Here is a 22,335-nt window from a genome sequence, read left to right as displayed (position 1 = left end):
GGCCCTTCCAAAGCCAGTCCCGCGTCTTTCCCGATTATTTGTCAGGTCTGGTACCAGAAAGCGCCCAGTGATGGCGGTTCCCATTTCGATGGTTGATGTGGATGAAGATTTGATGGAAAGGTTCGAGAGGATATTCGTTGATGTGAACGTGTTGGAAGCTGGAGAGGGTTCTAGCAAGGCGGATGTGCAATTTGTTGGGCCCGGTGCAAAGATTAACAATTGGGAAGCTACTCCTCTCCCCACCAGGAGGGAGTTTTAGTAGTTTGCTTTGATTTTCTTTCAATTTATCTGGATTATTATTGTAATTCAGATTCTATGTTCCATCTGTTTGGATGTATAAACCCCATTATCTTTAATTTCAATGAAATGCAATTTCTCTTTTCCTCTCTTCCTGATAGTTTTATTTTTGTTTTCCTTTTTTCCTTGTATAGTTCTTTTTATGCTGGCTTCAATGATATGACATGCATGCGGATTCTCCGGCCCAGTCTTAAAAGCCAATCTAATTCCGAAATAGTAATTCAAGAAATAGAGTGTGATGTTCAATCAGAATATGATGAGGATGAAGCCTTTGAAGAAATTAGTAAAGAATTAAGCCACTTTGAAGAAAAATCCAAGCCTAACCTGAGTGATACAAAAGTAGTCAATTTAGAAGACCAAGATAATGTTCGGAAAATTAAAATAAGTGTCCATATTGAACCACAACTCAGAGAGGAGATAATTAAAACACTATTTGAGTATAAAAATATTTTTGCATGGTCCTATGATGACATGCCAGGTCTAAGCACTGGTTTAGTGGTTCAAAAATTGCCCACTGATTCGGCATTCCCCCTGTCAAGCAGAAGCTGAGGAAATTTAAAACTGATATGAGTGTAAAAATTAAGGAAGAGGCTACCAAACAGTTTGAGGCCAAGCTCATTCGGTTCACTCGATATCCCACTTGGTTAGCCAATGTAGTACTTGTGTCGAAGAAAGATGGCAAGACCAGGGTGTGTTTTGATTATAGAGACCTCAACAAGGCAAGTCCCAAGGATAACTTCCCACTGCCGAACATCCATATATTGATCGATAATTGTGCCAAACATGAGATTGGCTCTTTTGTGGATTGTTATGCAGGCTACCACCAGATATTAATGGATGAAGAAGACGTAGAAAGGACAGCATTCATCACGCCATAGGGAACGTACTGCTATCGAATCATGCCATTTGGTTTGAAAAATGCCAGCGCAACCTACATGAGGGCAATGACAACCATATTCCATGACATGATACACAGGGAGATCGAGGTTTATGTGGATGATGTGATTGTAAAGTCTAGAAAGCAGTCTGACCATGTCAGAGATCTGAGAAAGTTCTTCCAAAGGTTTTGGAGGTACAATCTCAAGCTCAATCCTGCAAAATATGCATTCGGTGTTCCGTCTAGAAAGTTGTTGGGATTCATAGTCAGCCGACAAGGTATTGAATTAGACCCGTCAAAGATCAAAGCTATCCAAGAGTTGTCGCCCCCAAAGAACAAGACTGAGGTGATGAGTCTATTGGGAAGATTGAATTACATCAGCAGGTTTATTGCTAAGCTCACGACAACTTGTGAGCCCATCTTCAAACTGTTAAAGAAAGATACGGCGGTTAAATGGACAGATGAATGTCAGGAAGCATTTGATAGGATAAAGGGGTACTTGTCAAACCCACCTGTGTTGGTCCCGCCAGAACCAGGGAGACCTTTAATTCTGTATTTGACAGTCTTGGACAATTAATTTGGATGTGTGTTGGGACAGCATGACATCACTGGCAGAAAGGAGCAGGCCATATATTATCTCAGCAAGAAGTTCACATCTTACGAGGTTAAGTACACTCAGCTTGAGAGGACGTGTTGCGCCCTAACTTGGGTAGCCCAGAAGCTGAAAAATTATTTGTCCTCTTATGCTACTTACCTCATTTCTCACTTGGATCCATTGAAGTATATCTTCCAGAAGCCTATGCCCACGGGAAGGCTCACAAAGTGGCAGATCTTGCTCACAGAATTTGACATTGTCTATGTGACTCGGACCGCGATGAAAGCACAAGCATTGGTCGACCACTTAGCTGAGAATCCTGTGGATGAAGAATACGAACCTTTGAAGACTTACTTCCCTGATGAAGTGGTAATGCACATTGATGAGTTGGAACAGATTGAAAGGCCATGATGGAAACTTTTCTTTGATGGGGCTGCTAACATGAAAGGCGTTGGGATAGGAGCGGTACTTGTCTCTGAAATAGGGCATCATTACCCTATTACGGCTCAACTTCGGTTCTACTGTACTAACAACATGGCAGAATACGAGGCATGATTTTGGGCTTGAGGATGGCTGTGGATATGGGTGTCCAGAAAGTCTTGGTCTTGGGTGACTCGGACCTTCTGGTACACCAGATTCAGGGAGAATAGGAAACACGATATTTAAAACTCATACCGTACTGGCAATGCTTGCATGATCTCTGCCAACAATTTCAATCAATAGAGTTCAGGCATATTCTAAGGATCTACAATGAGGTAGCCGATGCTTTGGCTACTTTGGCGTCAATGTTACATCATCCAGATAAGGCTTATGTAGACCCGTTGCATATTCAAGTCCGTGATCAGCATGCTTATTGTAACATGGTGGAAGAAGAACTCGATGGCAAACCTTGGTTTCACGATATCAAGGAATACATCCGAAGGGGATTATATCCAGGACAAGCCACAGGTGATCAAAAGAGAAATATTCGTCGCATGGCAAGTGTATTTTTCTTCAGTGGAGGAGTTTTGTACAAAAGAACTCCAGATCTTGGGTTATTAAGATGTGTAGATGCCAGACATGCCGCGACTATCATGACTGAAGTACATTCTGGAGTCTGTGGACCGCACATGAGTGGGTATGTGCTGGGAAATAAGCTTCTCAGGGCAGGTTTTTATTGGCTCACCATGGAGCGAGATTGTATCAGTTTCGTGCGTAAGTGTCATCAGTGCCAAGTGCATGGAGATTTGATTCATTCTCCACCATCTGAATTACATACAATGTCTGCACCATGGCCTTTTGTTGCTTGGGGAATGGATGTCATTGGGCCAATCGAGCCAACAGCATCGAACGGACACAGGTTTATTCTGGTGGCCATCGATTATTTCACCAAGAGGGTAGAGGCTAAAACATTCAAGTCTGTAATTAAGAAGGCGGTGGTTGATTTTGTGTATTCAAATATCATTTGCCAGTTCGGGATATCGAGGGTGATCATTACAGACAATAGGGCAAATCTCAATAGTCATCTGATGAAAGAGGTATGTCAGCAGTTCAAGATTACACATCGCAATTCTACCCCATACCGCCCTAAGGCAAACGGAGCAGTTGAGGCGGCCAACAAGAACATAAAGAAAATACTTCGAAAAATGGTGGAAGGTTCTAGGCGGTGGCATGAAAAGCTGTCGTTTGCATTACTAGGTTACTGCACTACTGTCCGTACTTTAGCAGGAGCGACTCCTTATTTGTTGGTGTATGGAACTGAAGCAGTGATACCCGCAGAAGTGGAAATTCCATCCCTTTGAATTATCGCGGAGGCTGAGATCGATGATGAGGAGTGGGTCAAAACCTGCTTGGAACAATTGAGTTTGATCAATGAAAAGAGACTGGCAGCAGTGTGTCATGGCCAGTTGTATCAATAGAGAATGGCAAGAGCATACAACAAGAAGGTGCGTCCATGAAAGTTTGAAGTGGGGCAGTTAGTATTGAAACGCATTCTTCCTCATCAAGTTGAAGCAAAAGGAAAGTTTGCTCCAAATTGGCAGGGGCCATTCGTCGTGACTAGAGTCCAATGGTGCATTGTATTTGACAGATGTATAAGGCAAATGTGTAGAAATGGCTACCAATTCTGATGCAGTCAAGAGATATTATGTATGATTTCTTTCTTTGATTGTACTTGTTTCTATTTGGCATGTCTCGAATATTGAAATGACAAAGGCATTTTGTTCTGCTATCTAAACACCTTATCCCTCGTTACTCCCTTTGAGCCTCATTTATTTTCTTTCATACCCCTCCTTCGGAATCAATAGAAAATATCGAAAACACAAGCGTAAAGATAAGTAAAGAAAGGAGAGAAAAAGAGAAAGGAAAAAGAAAGGAGAAAGAAAAGAGTGGAAAGAGAAAGAAAAGAAAGAAAAAAAAGGAAAAAAACAAAAACAAAAACAACAACGACAAACGGAAAAACAAAAGAGGAAAAGAAGAGAAAGAAAAGGGAAGAAAAAGCACGACAAACAGTAATTCCTATGTCATGAACTACGTTCGACCTGATTCCTTTTAAGGATACGTAGGCAGCCTCACGGTTCGGTCCCATCAAAATAAAAATCCAAAAGCCCCCAAGGAAGAAACTGGGGCAGAAGTTGTGGTTGTTGCGAGAAATCTGATTCCGAAAGTTGTAATTTTAACCTATTTGAATTGTGTTGAGCCTTTTATACCCTTTCTTTCTAACCCCATCCTAAAGAAAGACCTTCTGATCAGTCTTCGAGAAATGCCAAGTCGATCAAGGAGAAGTGATTCATATTAGGGGGCAACACTTTGGTCCAAATGGGGAAAAGAACTAAAAAATGAGAGAGTATTACTGCTGAAAAACCTCATGGGCACCATAAGGTGACGGGAGCTGAGAGGAATAAAAAATGAGAGAGTCTTATTGATGAAAACCCTCACGGGCACCTTAAGGCGAAAGGTAGTTGACAGATGAAGGAATGAGAGAGGTCTGCTGGTGAAAACCTTTCAAGGTACCGCAGGATGAACAAGGTTGGGATTTGAGGTGAAGAAATCAGGTTATGGAAATTCTGGGACAAAAAAGTATGGAAACTGAAAATTGATTGGTTGAACATACTGGACCGATTAATCCAAATTGCATGTCATGATCATTGGTGCCAGATGCTCCACTTAGATAAGTCTCTTTTCTTTTTTCCCCTTCAGATAGTCTTCCAGTTTTGAATTTCCTTATCCTTAACTCTGAAAGTCACTGAATTTCATTTCTTTGGGTTTATTTCTCTAAGATGTTCCAAATGTCAGTTGTATTTAAGCAAATAAGAAGGAATTTCAAAGCTCACTACCAGCTTCAAGATTGCAAAGCACAGTGCGGCTAGAGCATACCAAAGATAGCATGATGTAGAAGGGGATACAATGCCAGCAAGAGTTCCATCGGCAAAATGATCTGAAAATTTCATGGGAGATGCAGAGGTTCAGTAAAAGGGGTCAGAGATGTGAAACAACGGTTCGGGGATAGAACACTCGGGTCATTCAAGTTATGGGTTTTTGAAAGTCAGTCGGAAAGTCAAGCGGTTCAGGACCAGTTCGGGGAAGCCAGTTAAGACAAAACAATGCAGCGGAGAGACCTTCAGCAAGAATGCCATCAACTAACCACCACATTTTAAAACATACAAATTTTCTTTGATTGAAACAGGGGCAAAAAGTTTCGGTTGTTTCGGGAAAATCCTCCGCAAAGAAAGGCGAGCACCAAACAAGTTTGACGGTAAACTCTCAGGTCCCGCCTGAATAATAGGATTTAATTGGAAATTCTCAGGACCCTCCTGAAAAATGGGACCTAGCTTAAAAATCAAAACAATCATGAGTAGTAAAATCTAGCATAAATGTACCCCCAAAGAGTGTAAGATGGTTTCAAGTTTGCATGCTTGAGAGGGGATTTAATTTTTAAGTTTTCAGGACCCTCATGGATAATGAGATTTAATTTTAAAATTCCAGGACCCTCCTAAATAATGGGACTTAGCTTTAAGATTACTATTAGATAACAACATTTAGCTTAATGTTGTAGCTTAGTATAATTAAAGTTGTCATGCTTAAGATAAAATTTGACCTTTGATTTTCAGGACCCTCCTGGATAATGAGATGTAGCTTTAAGACCCTCTTAGATAACAAGATTTAGCGGAAGTCACACCTTTAGAATATATAACTTAGATTTAAAATTGTTGTTAAGGTAAGAATTGACAGGACCCTCTTGGATAATGGGATTTAACTTTCAAATTCTTAGTAATATTTGGTAATATGATTCAGTTTAACACTCATTTATGTGCCCGGCTACCAAACTGGGGCAAAAAGTTTTCTTTATCTTGTCTATTTTGTTGAAATCAGGTACCCGCTTGGAGAACAGGTAGAAGAATTGCAAGTCAGTAGTCAGGAGCCCGCTTGAAGAGAAGGGAATACATTTCAAGTCAGCAGTCAGGATCCCGCCTGGAGAACAAGGGAATACCCAAACTGGGGTAGAGAATTTCCTATGTTTTCAGGAGCCCACCTGAAAAGCAGGGAATACAGTCAAGCGCAGCAGTCAGGAGCCCGCCTAGAAAATAAGGGAGTACAATTCAAGTTTAGCAATCAGGAGCCCGCCTGGAGAGCGGGGAATACATTTCAAATCGAAGTCAGGATGCCCGCCTGGAGAGAAGGGAATACATTCAAGTTTAGCAGTCAGGAGCCCGCCTGGAGAACATGGAATACTTTCAAATTGAAGTCAGGAGCCCGCCTGGAGAGCAGAGAATACTTTCAAGTTTAGCAATCAGGAGCCCGCCTGGAGAGCAGGGAATACATTCAAGTTTAGCAATCAGGAGCCCGCCAGGAGAGCAGAACGTTTCAAGTTAAAGTCAGGAGCCCGCCTGGAGAGCAGGGAATAGGTTTAAGTTGAAGTCAGGAGCCCGCCTGAAGAGCAGGGAATACTTTCAAGTTGAAGTCAGGAGCCCGCCTGGAAAGCAGGGAATACTTTCACGTTTTGAAGTCAGGAGCCCGCCTGGAGAACAAGGGAGTACAATTCAAGTTTTGGTTTTCAAACTTCTTTGATATTTGGCAATGTGATTCGTTTTACACTTACATATGGGCCCACATACCCAAACATGGGCATAAAATTTTCTTTGTTTTTGTCTATTTTGCTGAAGTCAGGAGCCCGCCTGGATAGCATGGGAATACATTCACATTTCGAAGTCAGGAGCCCGCTTGGATAGCATGGGAATATATTCACGTTTTGGAGTCAGGAGCCCTCCTGGAGAGCATGGGAATACATATCAAGTTCAGCAGTCAGGCATCCACCTGGAGAGCAAGGAAAAACATCTCAGAATACAATTTGACTTTAGTAGTCAGGCGTCCACTTGAAGAAGGGGAAAACATCTCAGCTTACGATTCAAGGTGGCACGAATGGATGTCATCGATAGAATAGAGGACAGCAAGGCAACAAGAAACACAAAAGCAAGTTTAAAGATCTAGATAGGATTTTGTAAAGCGTAGATCATAGTCTAGTCTAGCTTCTTTTATTTTTGATATGGTGTAATAAGGGGGTTCAGTAAGCAGTAGCAGCAGCAACAACAACAGTGAAATCACAGCTTCATGGTAGTCCCAGCTACCAAACATTCCTGAACTACACTGACCTGATTCCTTTTTAGCCAAGGATATGTAGGCAACCTCGGAAGTAGGGTGCGGTCAAATCTTTCAAAAATGCTTCTCACGGAGTATTCAAACGGGCAAAAATCGCTCGTATATGCTTACTTTATCTTTGCACGAAAACTCTTCGTGTTTCCGGGCAAAGAGGGGCAGCTGTGAGCACGTAATTTTTGCCCTATATGAATTACTCCCAGAAATTCAAAACAAAATAATTTCTTTCGGTATTTGCAATTTTGTGGATTTTCGTGGCATTTTATGTTAAAAGTTTGTATTTGTCTGTGCATATTTATTTATTTTATTTTATTAACAAAAAATACAAAAATATGTTGCATTTGCATATAGGTTAATTCTACATTTTAGGATTACTTAGCAAATTAGTTTGGTTTATAAAAATGGAAAAATTACAAAAAATATAGATGATTTTGCATTTTTAATTTTTAATTTCGAATTTTCGTAGTTTTTCTTTGAATTTGGTTGTTAATTATTTGTGGTAAATATTACTTAGAGTTAATTAATGTAATAAGATAATTTGATTAGGAATTAGTTAAGGTTTTATGTTTAATTTTTAATCTCAATTTAAAAAAGAAATTAGAAGAAAAAAATAAAAATGAATGAAAAATGAAAAGGAAAGGGGAATAAGAGCAAATTCAGTTCTGGGCCAAATTTACCCCAAGCCCAAACCCCCAGCACCAGATACCCGTCCAAAATACCCCTTACCCGGCCCAACCCCACGCCCTAACCCGGTCCGTCCCACACCCCAACCAAATGGCGTCGTTTCGTTAAGCTTTGATCTGAGCCGTTGATCGTGCCTAGATCCAACGGACCAGAACTGGCCCTTCCCCTCGTATAAAAGTGTCTGAACCCTCGGACCCCCCCCCTCTCGTCATCTCCAACACCCTCAAAGACCTCAACGTAACGCCACCGTGCACCGCCGCCGGAAATCGCCCTACAGCGACGGTAGGTCTCTGATGGCCATCAAATTTACACCCTAGCTCCCTCTTCTTCTCCTCATTCCAAATCCACACCCCTTTTCCCTCGAATCACACCTGAATCTCTCGAATCTTGCTCAGAAGCTGCAAACCCTAGCTATCCGCCCCCAAATCCTCCACCGCCGGTGGCGGCGCCACCTCCAAACGCCACCAAAATCACACCATATAGCCTCCTTACTCCCCTCTTTCCAAATCCATACTCCATTACCCTCGAACATTGCCCTAGTTCCTCGAATCTTGGATCAGAAATAAACCCCAGAAATCCCAAGTAAAGCTTTGGTAAAATTTCGTGTCGAATCCGATTTTATTCGTGTGTTTTTCGTATGAACGCACGATTAACATCAGATTTGTCCGAAAAATCCGATGATCTGATGACCCAGGCCCCCTCTTTCATTTTCTGAACTTTTCTTAGGTATTCTTCTTATTGTCCTGTGTTATTTTGTGTTTACAACTTATTAATTAGATAATTGCTAGTTGGGCCGAATATATTTTTTTTATCTTGAGGGTTGGGTTTTGGGTCTATTCCAGCTAATTGGGGCTGAACAGTTCGGTCAAATTGACCCATGGCCCATTCGGTCTATCTAGTATATCAACAGGGGTTCTGTAGGCTGGGAGGGTAAATAATCAGGGTTCGAGGGGTAGTCTAGGGAATTGGCCTAAGGAATCTTGAGTGTAACTGAATGGGAAGCTTCCAGGAAGCTGGGGGTAAGGATTAAAATGAATTTCTGGAAATTAAACTAGGGACACTTAAGCAAAAAACAAAATTCAAAAAGGGGCAAAGTGTAAGCTAAGTCTGCTAATAGCTTGCCTATAAAGGCATCCTAAACTTGCCTTTCAAGGCAGACCCAAGAGAGATTTTTGAAGAACTGGAAATCTAAAAATACAAAAAGCGCAAAATTTTACTACTTTCATAAATTCCAAGAAAAAATATTGTTTCATTGAAGTTTCTCCAGAGGTTTTCCTTTCCAAAACAATTCCTGATTACTCAAGGATTAAAAATGAGTTGAAGTTTGTTTGGTATTCAAGTTTTGGGTCAAATTGTTGCTAAATCAATGTTCTATTGAATTTACACTAATTCTATGGGTTCAATTTCTTGGATCTGGGGTCTGTGTTACTGCTGGTGCTGACTGTTGGTGTTTATCTTGCTGGCCTCTCATTTTCTTCTTTGTTTCATTCTCCAGGTATCCTCCTTAGCTTATGAGTGAAGAATAACTGTTGAACATGTAATTCAAGTGAAGTTCTGTGTAAATGAAGGCTGCATTTGAGTTTGCTTTCCCTGTTCCTCTTATTGTTTCAATACTCCACAATTAGTTTTAAATTACAGGTGTTAGTTAGTGTTTTGCTGAATTCGTGTGTGTGGGAGTAGTCTGCAATACTAATTTACACTTGTATTGATAAATGAACTGTGTACTGTATCTATTTAGTCTTCTTTAGTGATTTGGATAAAGACCTTGTGTCAGGATTCGGTGTACTGCTTTGGGTTGAAGGTTTTTGTTTAGTTTCTACTGAAGAACAATGGTATTTTAGCTTTGATAAGCTATTTGAATCCATTGAATTGTTGAATGGTGGCTTGTATGTGTATTAATTTACCTAGATTCTGCCATGTCGACATGTCCGTTTTGAAGCCCAGTTTCAGATTCGTGTTTTTTTAAGTTATGTTAGAAGTTGAATTTAGCTTGCTTACTTAATATTGAGTTATGATGTTATCTAGTCATATCAGGTCAGCAAAACTAAAATTAGAAAGATAAGCAGATCGTTATGTTTGATCTCTTAAAATCAGAAGTTCATAGTGTTAAATCAATTGCAATGTCCATAGTTTGGTATCAATTTATTGGTAATTCGAATTGACCTAATAATTTGGAAACTGATTTTTCATGTTAAATTGGTTTGGGCTCATAGGGACTCGATACTGAGTCCATACTTCTCATAATATACTATCTCAATTATGGACACGTTCGCGTGACATGATTATGGTTTCTAAAAATCAAAAATCGGAGTATGTGTTCGCGCAACTTCAGCGGAACTTTCTTAATAATAACCAAAACGTTCTTAATTGTGGACACGTACGCGTGACATGATTTTTGACACACCAAAAAAAATGAGTACACATATCCGTGACTCGTTTAAGATAATTTTCTTAATTTAAAACCGGGTAAAAAGATAATTGCACATAGGTTCTAAAATCAGTAATTAAATAATTTAATAAGCCAAGTATGATCAAAGTGACCGTGCTAGAACTACGGAACTTGGGAATGCCTAACACCTTCTCCCGGGTTAACAGAATTCCTTACTTGGATTTCTGGTTCGCGAACTGTAGTACAGAGTCAATCTTTTCATCGATTCGGGATTCGAACCAGTGACTTGGGACACCGTAAATTATCCCAAGTGGCGACTCTGAATCTTAAATAAATAATACCGTTTCGATTGTCACTTAAATTGGGAAAACTCCCTTATATACCCTTTACGAGGTGTAGGAAAAAGAAGGTGTGACAATATTCACCTATAACGTTCCGTTATCTCATTAGTTTTGCTGTCCATGAGAAGCTTGACATGCATTTAATGGATATGGTTACCGCCTACCTTTATGGCTCACTTGATAATGAGATATACATGAAAATTTCCGAGGGATTTAAAATGCCTAAAGCAAATAATTCACAGTCCCGGGAAATGTTTTCAATCAAATTGCAAAGATTGTTGTATGGTCTAAAGCAATCAGGATGAATGTGGTATAATCATCTTAGTGAGTATTTATTAAAGGAAGGTTATATAAATGATGTCATTTGCCCATGTGTTTTTATAAAGAAAACAACATCAGGATTTGTTGTACTTGCCGTATATGTTGATGACATAAACCTTATTGGAACTCCTATAGAACTCCAAAAGGCAATCGATTATTTAAAGAAGGTATTCGAGATGAAAGAACTCGGAAAGACAAAATTATGTCTTGGTTTGCAAATTGAACATTTGGCAAACGGAATTTTTGTTCATCAATCTGCCTACATAGAAAAGGTATTGAAACAGTTTTACATGGATGGAGCACATCCATTAAGTACTCCGATGGTTGTTCGATCACTTTATGTGAATAAGGATCCATTCTGACCTCAAGAAAAGAATGAAGAGCTACTTGGTCCTGAAGTACCATATCTCAGTGCAATTGGTGCACTAATGTATCTTGCAAATACTACAAGGCCTGACATAACTTTTTCAGTTAATGTCTTAGCAAGGTATAGCTCTACTCCCACAAGGAGACATTGGAATGGAATCAAACACATATTGCGGTATCTAAAAGGGACTACCAATATGGAGTTATTTTATGGCAATAATTGCAGTCCTGATCTTGTTGGTTATGCTGATGCTGGGTATTTGTCTGACCCACACAAGGCTCGATCTCAAACATATTATGTATTAACCTGTGGAGGCACTGCCATATCTTGGCGATCGACTAAGCAATCAATTGTGGCTACTTCGTCTAATCATGCTGAGATAATTGCTATCCATGAAGCAAGTCGAGAATGTGTGTGGTTGAGGTCTATAATACATCTTATTCGAGACAAATATGATTTGAAATGTGACAAACTACCCAAGATTTTGTATGAAGACAATGCAGCATGCATAGCTCAATTGAAGGGAGGATTCATAAAATGAGATAGGACAAAGCACATTTCACCAAAGTTATTTTTCACACATGATCTTCAAAAGAATGGTGATATCAATGTGCAACAGATTCGTTCAAGTGATAATATGGCTGATTTGTTCACAAAATCTCTACCGACGTCAACCTTCAAGAAGCTAATACACAAGATTGGGATGCGAAGGCTCAAGGATGTGAAATGATGCTCTCATCAGGGGGGTTTAATGCACGTTGCACTCTTTTTCCCTTACAAGATTTTGTCCCACTGGGTTTTCCTTGCAAGGTTTTTAATGAGGCAACCAAAAGGCGTATTGTTAGATATGTGTACTCTTTTTCCTTTTCTAGAATTTTTTTTCCTATTGGGTTTTATTTTAGTTAAGGTTTTAACTAGGCACATTACTTATTGAGTAGACATTCAAGGGGGAGTGTTATGAATAGAATTCTATTTAGAGTGAATGTCTATCTTGTAAAGAGTTTTACTTTGTGGCTAAGTCATTTTTCCCCTATAAATAAAGGGGTCTTACCCCATTGTAAATCATCCCAAAATTCAATAAGAATTTCCTCTCTCTCTTTTTCTGCAATATTGTTCTTCTACTTTTATTGTTTTATTACAGTAGTATTATTTTTGCACATATTATACAAAAGAGCATGAGAGGTACAATTGAACTGAAATGTTCAAAATACCACCAAAATTCAATCTCATGACATTATTGTTCGGAGTAGTGGTGGCAAAGTGGATAAAACAAAACAGTTATCCACCCATATTATCTATTAAAAAATAAGTTGGATAATGAACTTTTTAAAAACGGGTCAAATATAAATAAAAATCATATTATCAACTTAGAAAATGTATAACCAATGAATAACTAATGGGTTTAACTTTTACATTTGTAAAGCCTCAAATTGGAGGCGTCTTAAGTTCGGAAAACTAAAAATTCTTCCAAAAGTGATCATATTCAAGAAGCCAAATTGGAGGTTTCTTAACCATATTATCGCCGATTAACCTGTTTTTTATCCGCATTAAATATAAGTCGGGCCGGATAATCTATCCGTTTTTGCATTACCCATTTTTGACTTATCTCATATCCGACCCGTCCCGCCCGTTTGTCACCCCTCGTTCGAAGTATGATTACTTTAGCTCATCCCCTCTACAAATAAAATATCATTGAGGAAAGTCATGATACCCATATTTTTTTTTCAAGTATCTATAAGTTCTTTGGTCAGACTAATGTTTCTTCTTTGCTTTTCTGTTCTTTTTGATCGGGATATTAGATTTGTTATATGGAAGAAATAACTATCAAAGAGTACAAAAAGAAATGATTTGGAAAATGAAAAAAATTTGAATTAAATTGCTTCGTAGCTGGTATTCTCTAGTCTCTCCTTCTTAAGAAAACTAGAACAACTTTAGCACTAATGATATAAGAGGGCCACACGTCTTCTATTATTATAATGAGTCAGAATTCGTTATTATTTTGATTGGTTAGTGCAATTGAAAGCTATAGATTATAAAAAAGAAACTGCAGTTTTAATAATTAATTTTCTAAAGTTCTATGGACACTTTTTGTTCAACCTCTGATGCGGAGAAAGCTATTCTAACGAACATAACTTAGGGTAGGTTCATTATGTTAAGGATGAGATACTCACGGAGTAACTAGTAAGGTTGTTGTCATGTGATCAGGAAATCATAGGTTCGAGTCATGAAAACAGACACTTACAGAAATGCAAAGTAAGACTGAGTACAATAGACCTTTGTGGTCCGGTCATTCTCCGGACCCCACGTCAGTATTATTTTTTATTTTTTTTGCATTACCAAATAAGGAAATACCAAGTAATTAATCAATTACAATTTTGGCCTTATTTTGTGAGATGAGGTGGAAATGGAGGTCCACGGGGCCCTTTCTTCCCAATATGTTTACCAAATGCAATAATTTCTTTTTTGTTTTTTGTATCAAAAGCTTAAAAAAGATATCTGCTTATTTTTTGTGCTAAAAACATGATTATGCTATGCAATTCTTCCATCCCCCACACTTTGCCCAATTAATTCATATCTAATTTGTAATTTGATGTTAATAATTAAGCATTTTAAAGGAAACTGGGGAATGCATTAAGAATATGGAGTTGTTGTGAGGAGGAAAAGTGAGAAACTAGATAAAAGTTAGAGGGTATTAAAATCATAATGGGAGAAGGTTTGGCTTCATTTAAAAAAAATGGTGTTTAATAACAAAAATGAAGAGAGATTCTCTTAAATGTGAAAAGGAAAATACACATAATACTGTGATTTAACTAGATAGCTCTGATGATCCTATTGTTTCAAATACAATGATGAAGTTTATTAAGACCTAACCGAATTATTAACCTTAAGAATAGATAAATTAAAGTAAAAATGTACTCTATCACTTAATCATATATAGTTAAATGTTTAAAAGTATATATTCAAAACAAATGTTTTGTATTTATTTATTTGGTGTAAATATCGAGTAAAATTTTATCCACTGTATTTACACCTAGCTTCATTTCTCAACTAAGTGCAACCCCTATGGCGCATAGGCGGATGGAACAAATTTAACTGGTTTCAACTAAATTAAGTATTTGTCAAATAAAGATTAAATTTTGAACTCATATTTTTAAATTTATAAGCAAGAATCTTAAAAGTAAAACCCGTTAAGATTAAATTCTACTTCCGCCACTACTACTACTAATAATAATAATAGCCTTTACTGTGTATCAAGAACAATGAAGCAATATCAGCATTGTGATCACAAGAATTCATAATAATTAAAATTACGACTAGAACTAAACTGTACAATTAATTCACAAAACAAGAAACCTAGTAATAGTAAATTCTTGCTTACCTCTCTTCCTCTCCTTCACAATACAATGAAAATTTTGGTTACAGAAATGATGAAAAAAGTTGGCCAAAAAGTTATGACCTATTATTAGTAGAAGAAGGTGAGATTCCAGTGAAAGAAACTCTACCAAAACCCAAATGACCAAATTCATACAACTCAAACCAAACTTCTTCTGCATCAATAAATCTCCCACTAAATTTATCTTTTAACTCTTCTTCTTCTCCAATTACTATTCCCCATTTTGTCCTTTCTTTTTCTGCTTCATCTTCTTCTTCATCTTCAAATACTTTTATTCTTCTTGATATTCCATCAATACTGTCCAGTTCATACGTTACACAGTCACGGTAACTGTAACTCTTCTCCATTTCCTTCTTCTTTTTCTTCTTCTTTTTCTCCAGCTTTTTACTGCTTTTCTTTTTCCCTTTAACCAAGATTTTTTTACCCATTATCCATGGAATCTTGAAAAATGCCAGACCTAAAATACTTATTACTGCACAAGGACAACAACATAATGCCACGCAATCTGCCACCACTCCAACTGTACATGACTTGCAGGATTTTCCGGTGCACTCGATTTGGTCTCCGGCGTCGTCGTCATCGTCGACAGCCACCACATGCCGGCGGTTCTTCACGGCGGTGATCATTGCGCCACCTTTAGGATTACGTGCAGCAACTGGAGATGGGTATACATCCATATCAACTTCTTAATAATATCTCTTTATTGATGATAATAACCTGTGAAACCAGCCGTGTAAATAAAGAACATTAATGACTTAATATATGTATATATATATATATATATACACACACAAACAGTATATAAAAATGTAGAGAAAATGAGTGGTACGGCAATGGAGGACAGATCAGCTAATGGGATTTGGTATGGTGAGACTTTGGAAGCGTCTTTGACTCTTAAATGGTTCCAAGAGTACAATAAATAGTGATCCCTCGTCTCCGTCTATATAGAATTATTTTTAATTTGGAATGTACCAAATATTCACAATTGACCACTTACTAATTTTATACAATTAATTGAGCAACTTTTAAATTTTTTATTTATTATAGGATTGAGGCCTTGGGTAACCGGTAAAGTTGCAACTAGTAGGCCACGGGTTTAAAATGTGAAAACAACCTCTTGCAGAAATACAGGGTAAACATGCGCACAATAGACTCTTGTGGTTCGGTCTTTCTCCGGACCCGGACTGGGCTGCTTTTATTTATTTATTTATTTTTTATAGTATTGACACTTAAAGTTTGAAGTGACGTAATTTGTTTTCTTTTCACTACTTTGCTGATCTGTCATCTCACTAATATTTTTAAATAATAAAGTCAAATTAACATTGTAATTAATAATTAATTAAATAATAAAGTCACTACTTTGGAGTACTATATTATTTTTATGCACACTTTCAGAATTTTCAAAAATTTAAATTTCCAAAGGGTAGAGAGATGTATTTAGAACGGACAAGGTAAAAAAATTTGGCCAAAAAAGAAATATGGGGAAAAACTACTGCTCCGTTGTTTTGACAGCCTGAGACCTAAGTAGAGAGGGCATATTTGCTATGGAATTTGGTGAAAAACTTCATCACACAGTTACAAATCCAACTACTTTGGGCAATCTGTCTTCCCCACGCCTAATTAGTTGGAATATGGTCTTTGGTTGCTGACAGCAATAATTACAAAATATTTCATCACACAGAAATATTTTTTATAAATAACATATTTCTTATGTGTTATGTTACTAATCCAAAATTTTAAGGACGTTACATGTAGTTATCGTTTAAACAATTTAACAGTAAAAAATTCTCTTAGACTATTATTGTATAAATCGTATAATCAGTCTTACAACTGTATAAGTGTATAGAAGTTAAACTCATACTTATTCTATCTTCATTCCTATTTTTTCATCCCCTCTCTCCATCTTTACATGTTCTTTCTATCACTCTCTTTTTCTTTTTTCTAGTTTCAAGAGTTGAAATAGGAGAAAACAAATGAAATATCTGAAAGTAGTGATGGCAAAATGGTTAAAAGAAAACAGTTAACCATTCATATTATCTACTAAAAGATGGGTTGGATAATGAACTTTTTAAAAACGGGTATGGATAAGAACCATATTATCCATTTAGAAAACGGATAACTAATGGGTAACCAATGGATAATTAATGAGCCTAACTTTTACTTTTGTAAAGCCTCAAATTGAGGGTTTCTCAAGTTAGGGAAACTAGGAATTCTCCCAAAAGTGATCATATGCAAGAAGTCATGGATAATATGGTTCCTCATATTATCCGCCGGTTAACCCGTTTTTTATCCGTATTAAATATGGATCGGATCAGATAATTTATCTGTTTTTTCATTATTTATTTTCGACCCGAACCATATTCGACTCGACAGTTGATTAATTCAAGTTTTTGGGGGTGACTGTTCTTGGTGGGGATAAAATAAAGTTGGCACAAGAATGAAAGCAGAGAGCTAAGAAAGGGAATGTAAGAGATGTGACAATAGACAGAGACCCCTCGAGCAGAATCCAAGTTAGTGAAACATCTTCCATTACAATGAAATTGTCGTAAATTCTATTCCTAATTTCATGTCTTGGATCCAACATAATCTTTTTTCTCCTTTGCCAGACTTATGATCTGCCCCCATTGTGCTGTCAGTGGACAATACTACTATCACTACCCCATCGCACCCCTCATTTGTCAAATGTTATTTTTCTTTGTCACCTTCGACTTGTGCGTACCTTAATTATTCTATCGAGTATCTGTTATTTTTCACAATATTAATGTCTAATAATTTTGTCCATCAAAATTTAGGAAGATTGACAGAAATTACCTACTATACTTTTTGTTTCAAGTGATACTTTTTGCTTTTCGAATTTTAAACTTCTTAATATTGACCATGCATTTGGACACTGAGTTTTTTTAATTTTTTGAAATAAAATTTTACATATTTAAAAACTATGTAAAAAGTACTATAAATCACAATAATTAATAATTTAAAAGACATATAAAAAATACAATAAAATTTGTTTGACTCTCAAAATCCGAACACCTTCACATTAATTAGGACAGAGGGATTAACATTTATGTTATTTTTGTCCACATGTTACTTTCTACCCATACAATTACCGACTAATTTTATCCATCAAAATTTTTGGGGAGAAATTCAAAAATAGCCAGATTTACAAGCGGTCATTCAAAAATAGCCACAGTTTCAAAAGCAATTGAAATTTAGCCACTTTTCATGTAAAGATAAATCTGAACGAAAACACTGTTCAAAATCCGAAAAAATATATGCTGGAACTCCAGTATATTCTCCAGTATAATATACTGGAGTTCCAGTATAATATATTGGTCTAGCATAATATACTGGAACTTTCCGCATGTTGGAGTTCCAGCATAATATGCTGAAAGTTCATATACAGGTGCACCGATCTCTAGTATATTATGCTGGAACTTTCCGTGTTGCAGCAAAATAATGGCTATTTTTCAATGACTTTGCAAATGCTGGCTATTTTTGAATAACCAATCCGAAAACTGGCTAGTCCGTGCTATTTTTACAAATTTTTGCAATTAAATTCAAATAAATCATCTAGCGTTTATGTTATTTTCATCCATCAACTCCTGTATACTATTGTCCTTATTTTGATTGTACATGGCTAAAGTAGGAACATTTTACTACTAATATCAATTTTACAACTCCATATGCTTACCACAGTAACTTTAGATCGAGGAGAAGCATCTTTTTTTTTTTTACTTTCTTTTTTTCTATATTGAGCGTAGGTTAGCTATTGAGTAAATATTTCATCTTTAATTTAAAATAAGGAATCAAGTTTGTATATTTTTATAGTGGGTGCCTTAATTAGCAAGAGTAATTAGGTCAACCTCAACTAATGACTGTAAAATAGTATGATCACGAGGTGAGATAAGTCATAGACATAAATGAAACACAAAAATTCTACTTCCAATGTTGAGTGTGGAGATTCCACAAGTGATGTTTCCCTATTTGTTTTCTTTTAATCCTTCATAATTTTTTTTATTACATCTAATATCTTAGCTCCCGTTTGGCCATAAATTTTGGCCTCAGTTTATTCATGAAATATAATTATATTTTAGAGAGAAAAAAATTAAAAAAATTTAAGTTCCCAAAAACTGGTTTAGGGCAGTTTTTGGATAAAAATTTTCTTCCACCGACAAAATTTTAACTTTTCTTCAAATAAAATGCATGTCCAAACACAACTTTAACTTCTAAAAATTATTTTTTAACACAATTTCACAAACTTTTTTTTTAAGTTTCAATCTATGTCCACTCGCTAGCTTAGATTCTCCTGTTTTTAGTCTAGGGCTATATTGTTGGTACTCTCCAATCTTTGAACATGCATAATATTTGAAGATTTTGACACGAATACAGCAATATTTTGAAGGAATCAGGCACCATATATAACTACATAGGTCTAAGGGATAGATAGCAATATTCATAATTTTGTAGTTTGAACTTGCTAATACCATTCTAAGTTTAATTTAATGGGACAGACGGGAACAAAAGAAGAGAGTTTAAATTTCGCAAGTCTAATTAATTTATTTGACTGTCAGAAAGATATGAAACGAATATTGATGAAATCAAGACTATTAAAGTTCCCAGGAGATGGATTACTTTTCACGTGAACTTGCATTATTGCGATAAAGCTATACTCAACAAATGTGTTATAAACAAACAAATTCAAGCGTTAACTTCTTTTCATTTCTTTTTAAAAGCTATTGGACTAAAAATAGAAATTATTGTCCAAAGAGGGAAAAGATTACAGAAGACTATAAAAAAAAAAAAATTCAGGTGCCCGTAAAAAGAAGGGAAAAAAAACACATAAAAGGCTACAAGTCAAGAAGATAATAAGTTCATGGATTGCACGATGGCTGTTAGCAAATAATAGTTGCAAAACTATCTTTTCCAAAGCAAATATGTATGGTTTTTTGTGAATATATATTAGCCAATTTATACCGAAGGAGCAATAAAAACGGGGTATTATCACTTTTAGTCCGCCCCAAAACTATTTATATTTGGTAGCCGAAAAAGCAGAGGCGGATCTAGGATTTAAAGGTGGCGGGTGCCAACAAGAAAAATGATTGGGACAAAGGAAATAAAAAGCACACGAAAAGGGAAAGTCAAATAAGGTTCAAGATAAATTCGAACTCGAATTTTACACACGAGAGAAAAGCTTTCCAAAAAGTCTACCAGTCATGACACTTTTGTTTAGTCAGCAACTGAGGGTGGCGGGATCAAATATTTAACCTAATTTAAGAAAATTTCTACATAAATATATAATAAGTTTACCGACGGTGCGATCCGTCACTGCGAAAAAGTGTATAAAATTTGTATAATTTTTGTATATAACATACATAATGTATATATTTACAAATAATGTATATATTTACAAAATATATATAAATTTTATATATTTTTCGGCTATTATTTTTATAGCGGTTATACAGTGTCATTTTTCCGATGAAAACAGTAGTATATATCAGGCCCTACGATAGCAAAGAATTTCCTTTCTTAAATTTATTTATTATAGTAAGAGTTAGTCTCATTTCTGATCAAATTTTATCGGAGCAGTGATATACACATGATTTTTCGTAAGCGATATCAACAATAAATAAACAAATATATTACTATAATAACAAACGATGCAATTTTTTTTATATTTATATCTAAAAAATTATTTTATTTATTATTTATATATGCATATTCACATGACACCGCTTTGGGGCAAGGTGCCTCCGCCCCTGTCTCCGCGGGATGAGAAAAAAGAATAGAGATCACTATATAACGTATGGTTATAGCTAATGATTTTTACACAAATAATTTAATTTTAGCAGTATAAACTAAAGCAAGAATTTATATCTTTTAAGTGATAAAAATAGGTGTATGATATACACATTTCTTTGTATTTACCGCATTACTGTATTTGTTAGTGAAATAAAACTCTCCAGTTGCTACTTTTTCTGCTTTTCTCATTAGGCATGGGTAATTGTCGTTTTTTACTCTAGTTCTTTTTTAAAAATAGAAGCGACTTTGGATTCATCTTCCTCCCACTAGAGGTCTCGGGTTCGAGTTTTGTGTATGAAAATATCCTTGGTAGGGAGCGCTTTCCCCGAATGGGGCCTTACACGGTGCGAATTTGAATATAATCGGGCTACAATGCGGGTTACCGGATACCAGGTAAAAAACCAAAAAAAAAAAAAGCACCCGAACACATGAATACAGAAACAGAAATACATTGACAAAATTAACCATGGTCCATCTATATTGTAAAAAAAAAAAAATGAAAGAGAAACAAACAAAAAAGGAATTTAATCAGATAAAAAAAATCATTAATTTGGTGGAAAGAGTAGAAGCAATGAAAATATGAAGAATAGCAATGCAATTAGCAGAAGTACCTTAGCTTCTTATCGGTAGCCACAAAATAAGAGGTTGCATCCAATTATGCAGAGTACTCCAAAATTACTCTGAGGTACAAGCAAAAGTAGCTACACTATTTCTTCTTTTGATATTTGAAAGAAAAAGTTTTGATCGGATCTAAGCTCCTCAATGTATCTGCAATGGTAATTTATGGAAATCAGGTCTATATGTCATTGAGTTTTCAACATATAATTTTTTAAATCTTGACTACAGCTAAGCATCTTCTCAACTTTATTATAATATACTATAGTTGCTTATCTGCAGAGTTTTGTATCTATGGAGCCCTCCCACTCCCCCCCCCCCCCCAAGCACACACACACGCCCCCTCAAAGGACTTGGTTTTTTTTTTCCTCTTCTTCAAAATGTCAAAAATGAGAAAGGATTTCACAAATTAAAACGGTGCTAGATCAGGAGTTTAATAGACAACAAGTTTAACTCCCTAGAAACCTCTAGACCCAAACAAGTGCCATGTGAATTACACACGTAATTTAAGAGCTACATTATTCTTACGCCCTTTAAGGTTGTTTAATAGCTCTACGTAGAAATTCAATCACATGCGGAAATGATTCACTACTATCGTGAGGATCTTATTATTACTCGCAATACCCCAGACATTGTTGGCTATTCTAGCAGCTAGTTATCCGATCCCTCATCCTCGAAAAAAGGCGAACTCGAGTTCATGTTTAACTTTGTATCCACAATTACACTCAATACCCTCATGGTAAGTGTAATGGTCGACCTATGAATGCAGGTTAAATACTAAATTTTAGTCGTCTTCCCTTTCTATTCGAATCTTTCCATTCCAAATCAACTGTTTTCCTAAACATGCACTGCATTGCCGAATCACTCATAGTTATTAGTGATATGCTAAAGTAGAACACTGATTGGCACTTCAAGAGACAGTAAAAGGTCAAAGGGTATTCTAATAAAAATTGATATAACTTTTTTGGGATCTCACACAATGAAGAAGCAGGGATTCATTCTTCCATTATCCCATGGTCGAT

General features: G+C 36.5%; 1 protein-coding gene across 2 annotated transcripts; it reads right to left on the bottom strand.

Annotated features, from left to right (window-relative positions):
* Positions 1-14,779: 14,779 nt before the first annotated feature.
* LOC104219338 (uncharacterized) lies at positions 14,780-21,325 on the bottom strand. Of its 2 annotated transcripts, none has more exons than XM_009770017.2 (2): positions 21,310-21,325; positions 14,780-15,613 (listed from the first exon to the last, which is right to left on the bottom strand). In XM_009770017.2, exon 2 carries the CDS (start codon positions 15,571-15,573, stop codon positions 14,953-14,955), a length of 621 nt encoding a protein of 206 aa, XP_009768319.1. In that variant the 5' UTR covers positions 15,574-15,613; positions 21,310-21,325; the 3' UTR covers positions 14,780-14,952. The 2 variants fall into 2 exon arrangements, with proteins under 2 accessions (XP_009768319.1, XP_009768310.1); XM_009770008.2 differs by lacking the exon at positions 21,310-21,325 and adding an exon at positions 15,726-15,807.
* Positions 21,326-22,335: the final 1,010 nt, after the last annotated feature.

This window comes from Nicotiana sylvestris, chromosome 2 (genome assembly GCF_000393655.2).
Source record: "Nicotiana sylvestris chromosome 2, ASM39365v2, whole genome shotgun sequence".
In the NCBI taxonomy this organism is placed as follows: Eukaryota; Viridiplantae; Streptophyta; class Magnoliopsida; order Solanales; family Solanaceae; genus Nicotiana; species Nicotiana sylvestris.
This window is presented reverse-complemented; position numbering and strand designations above follow the sequence as displayed.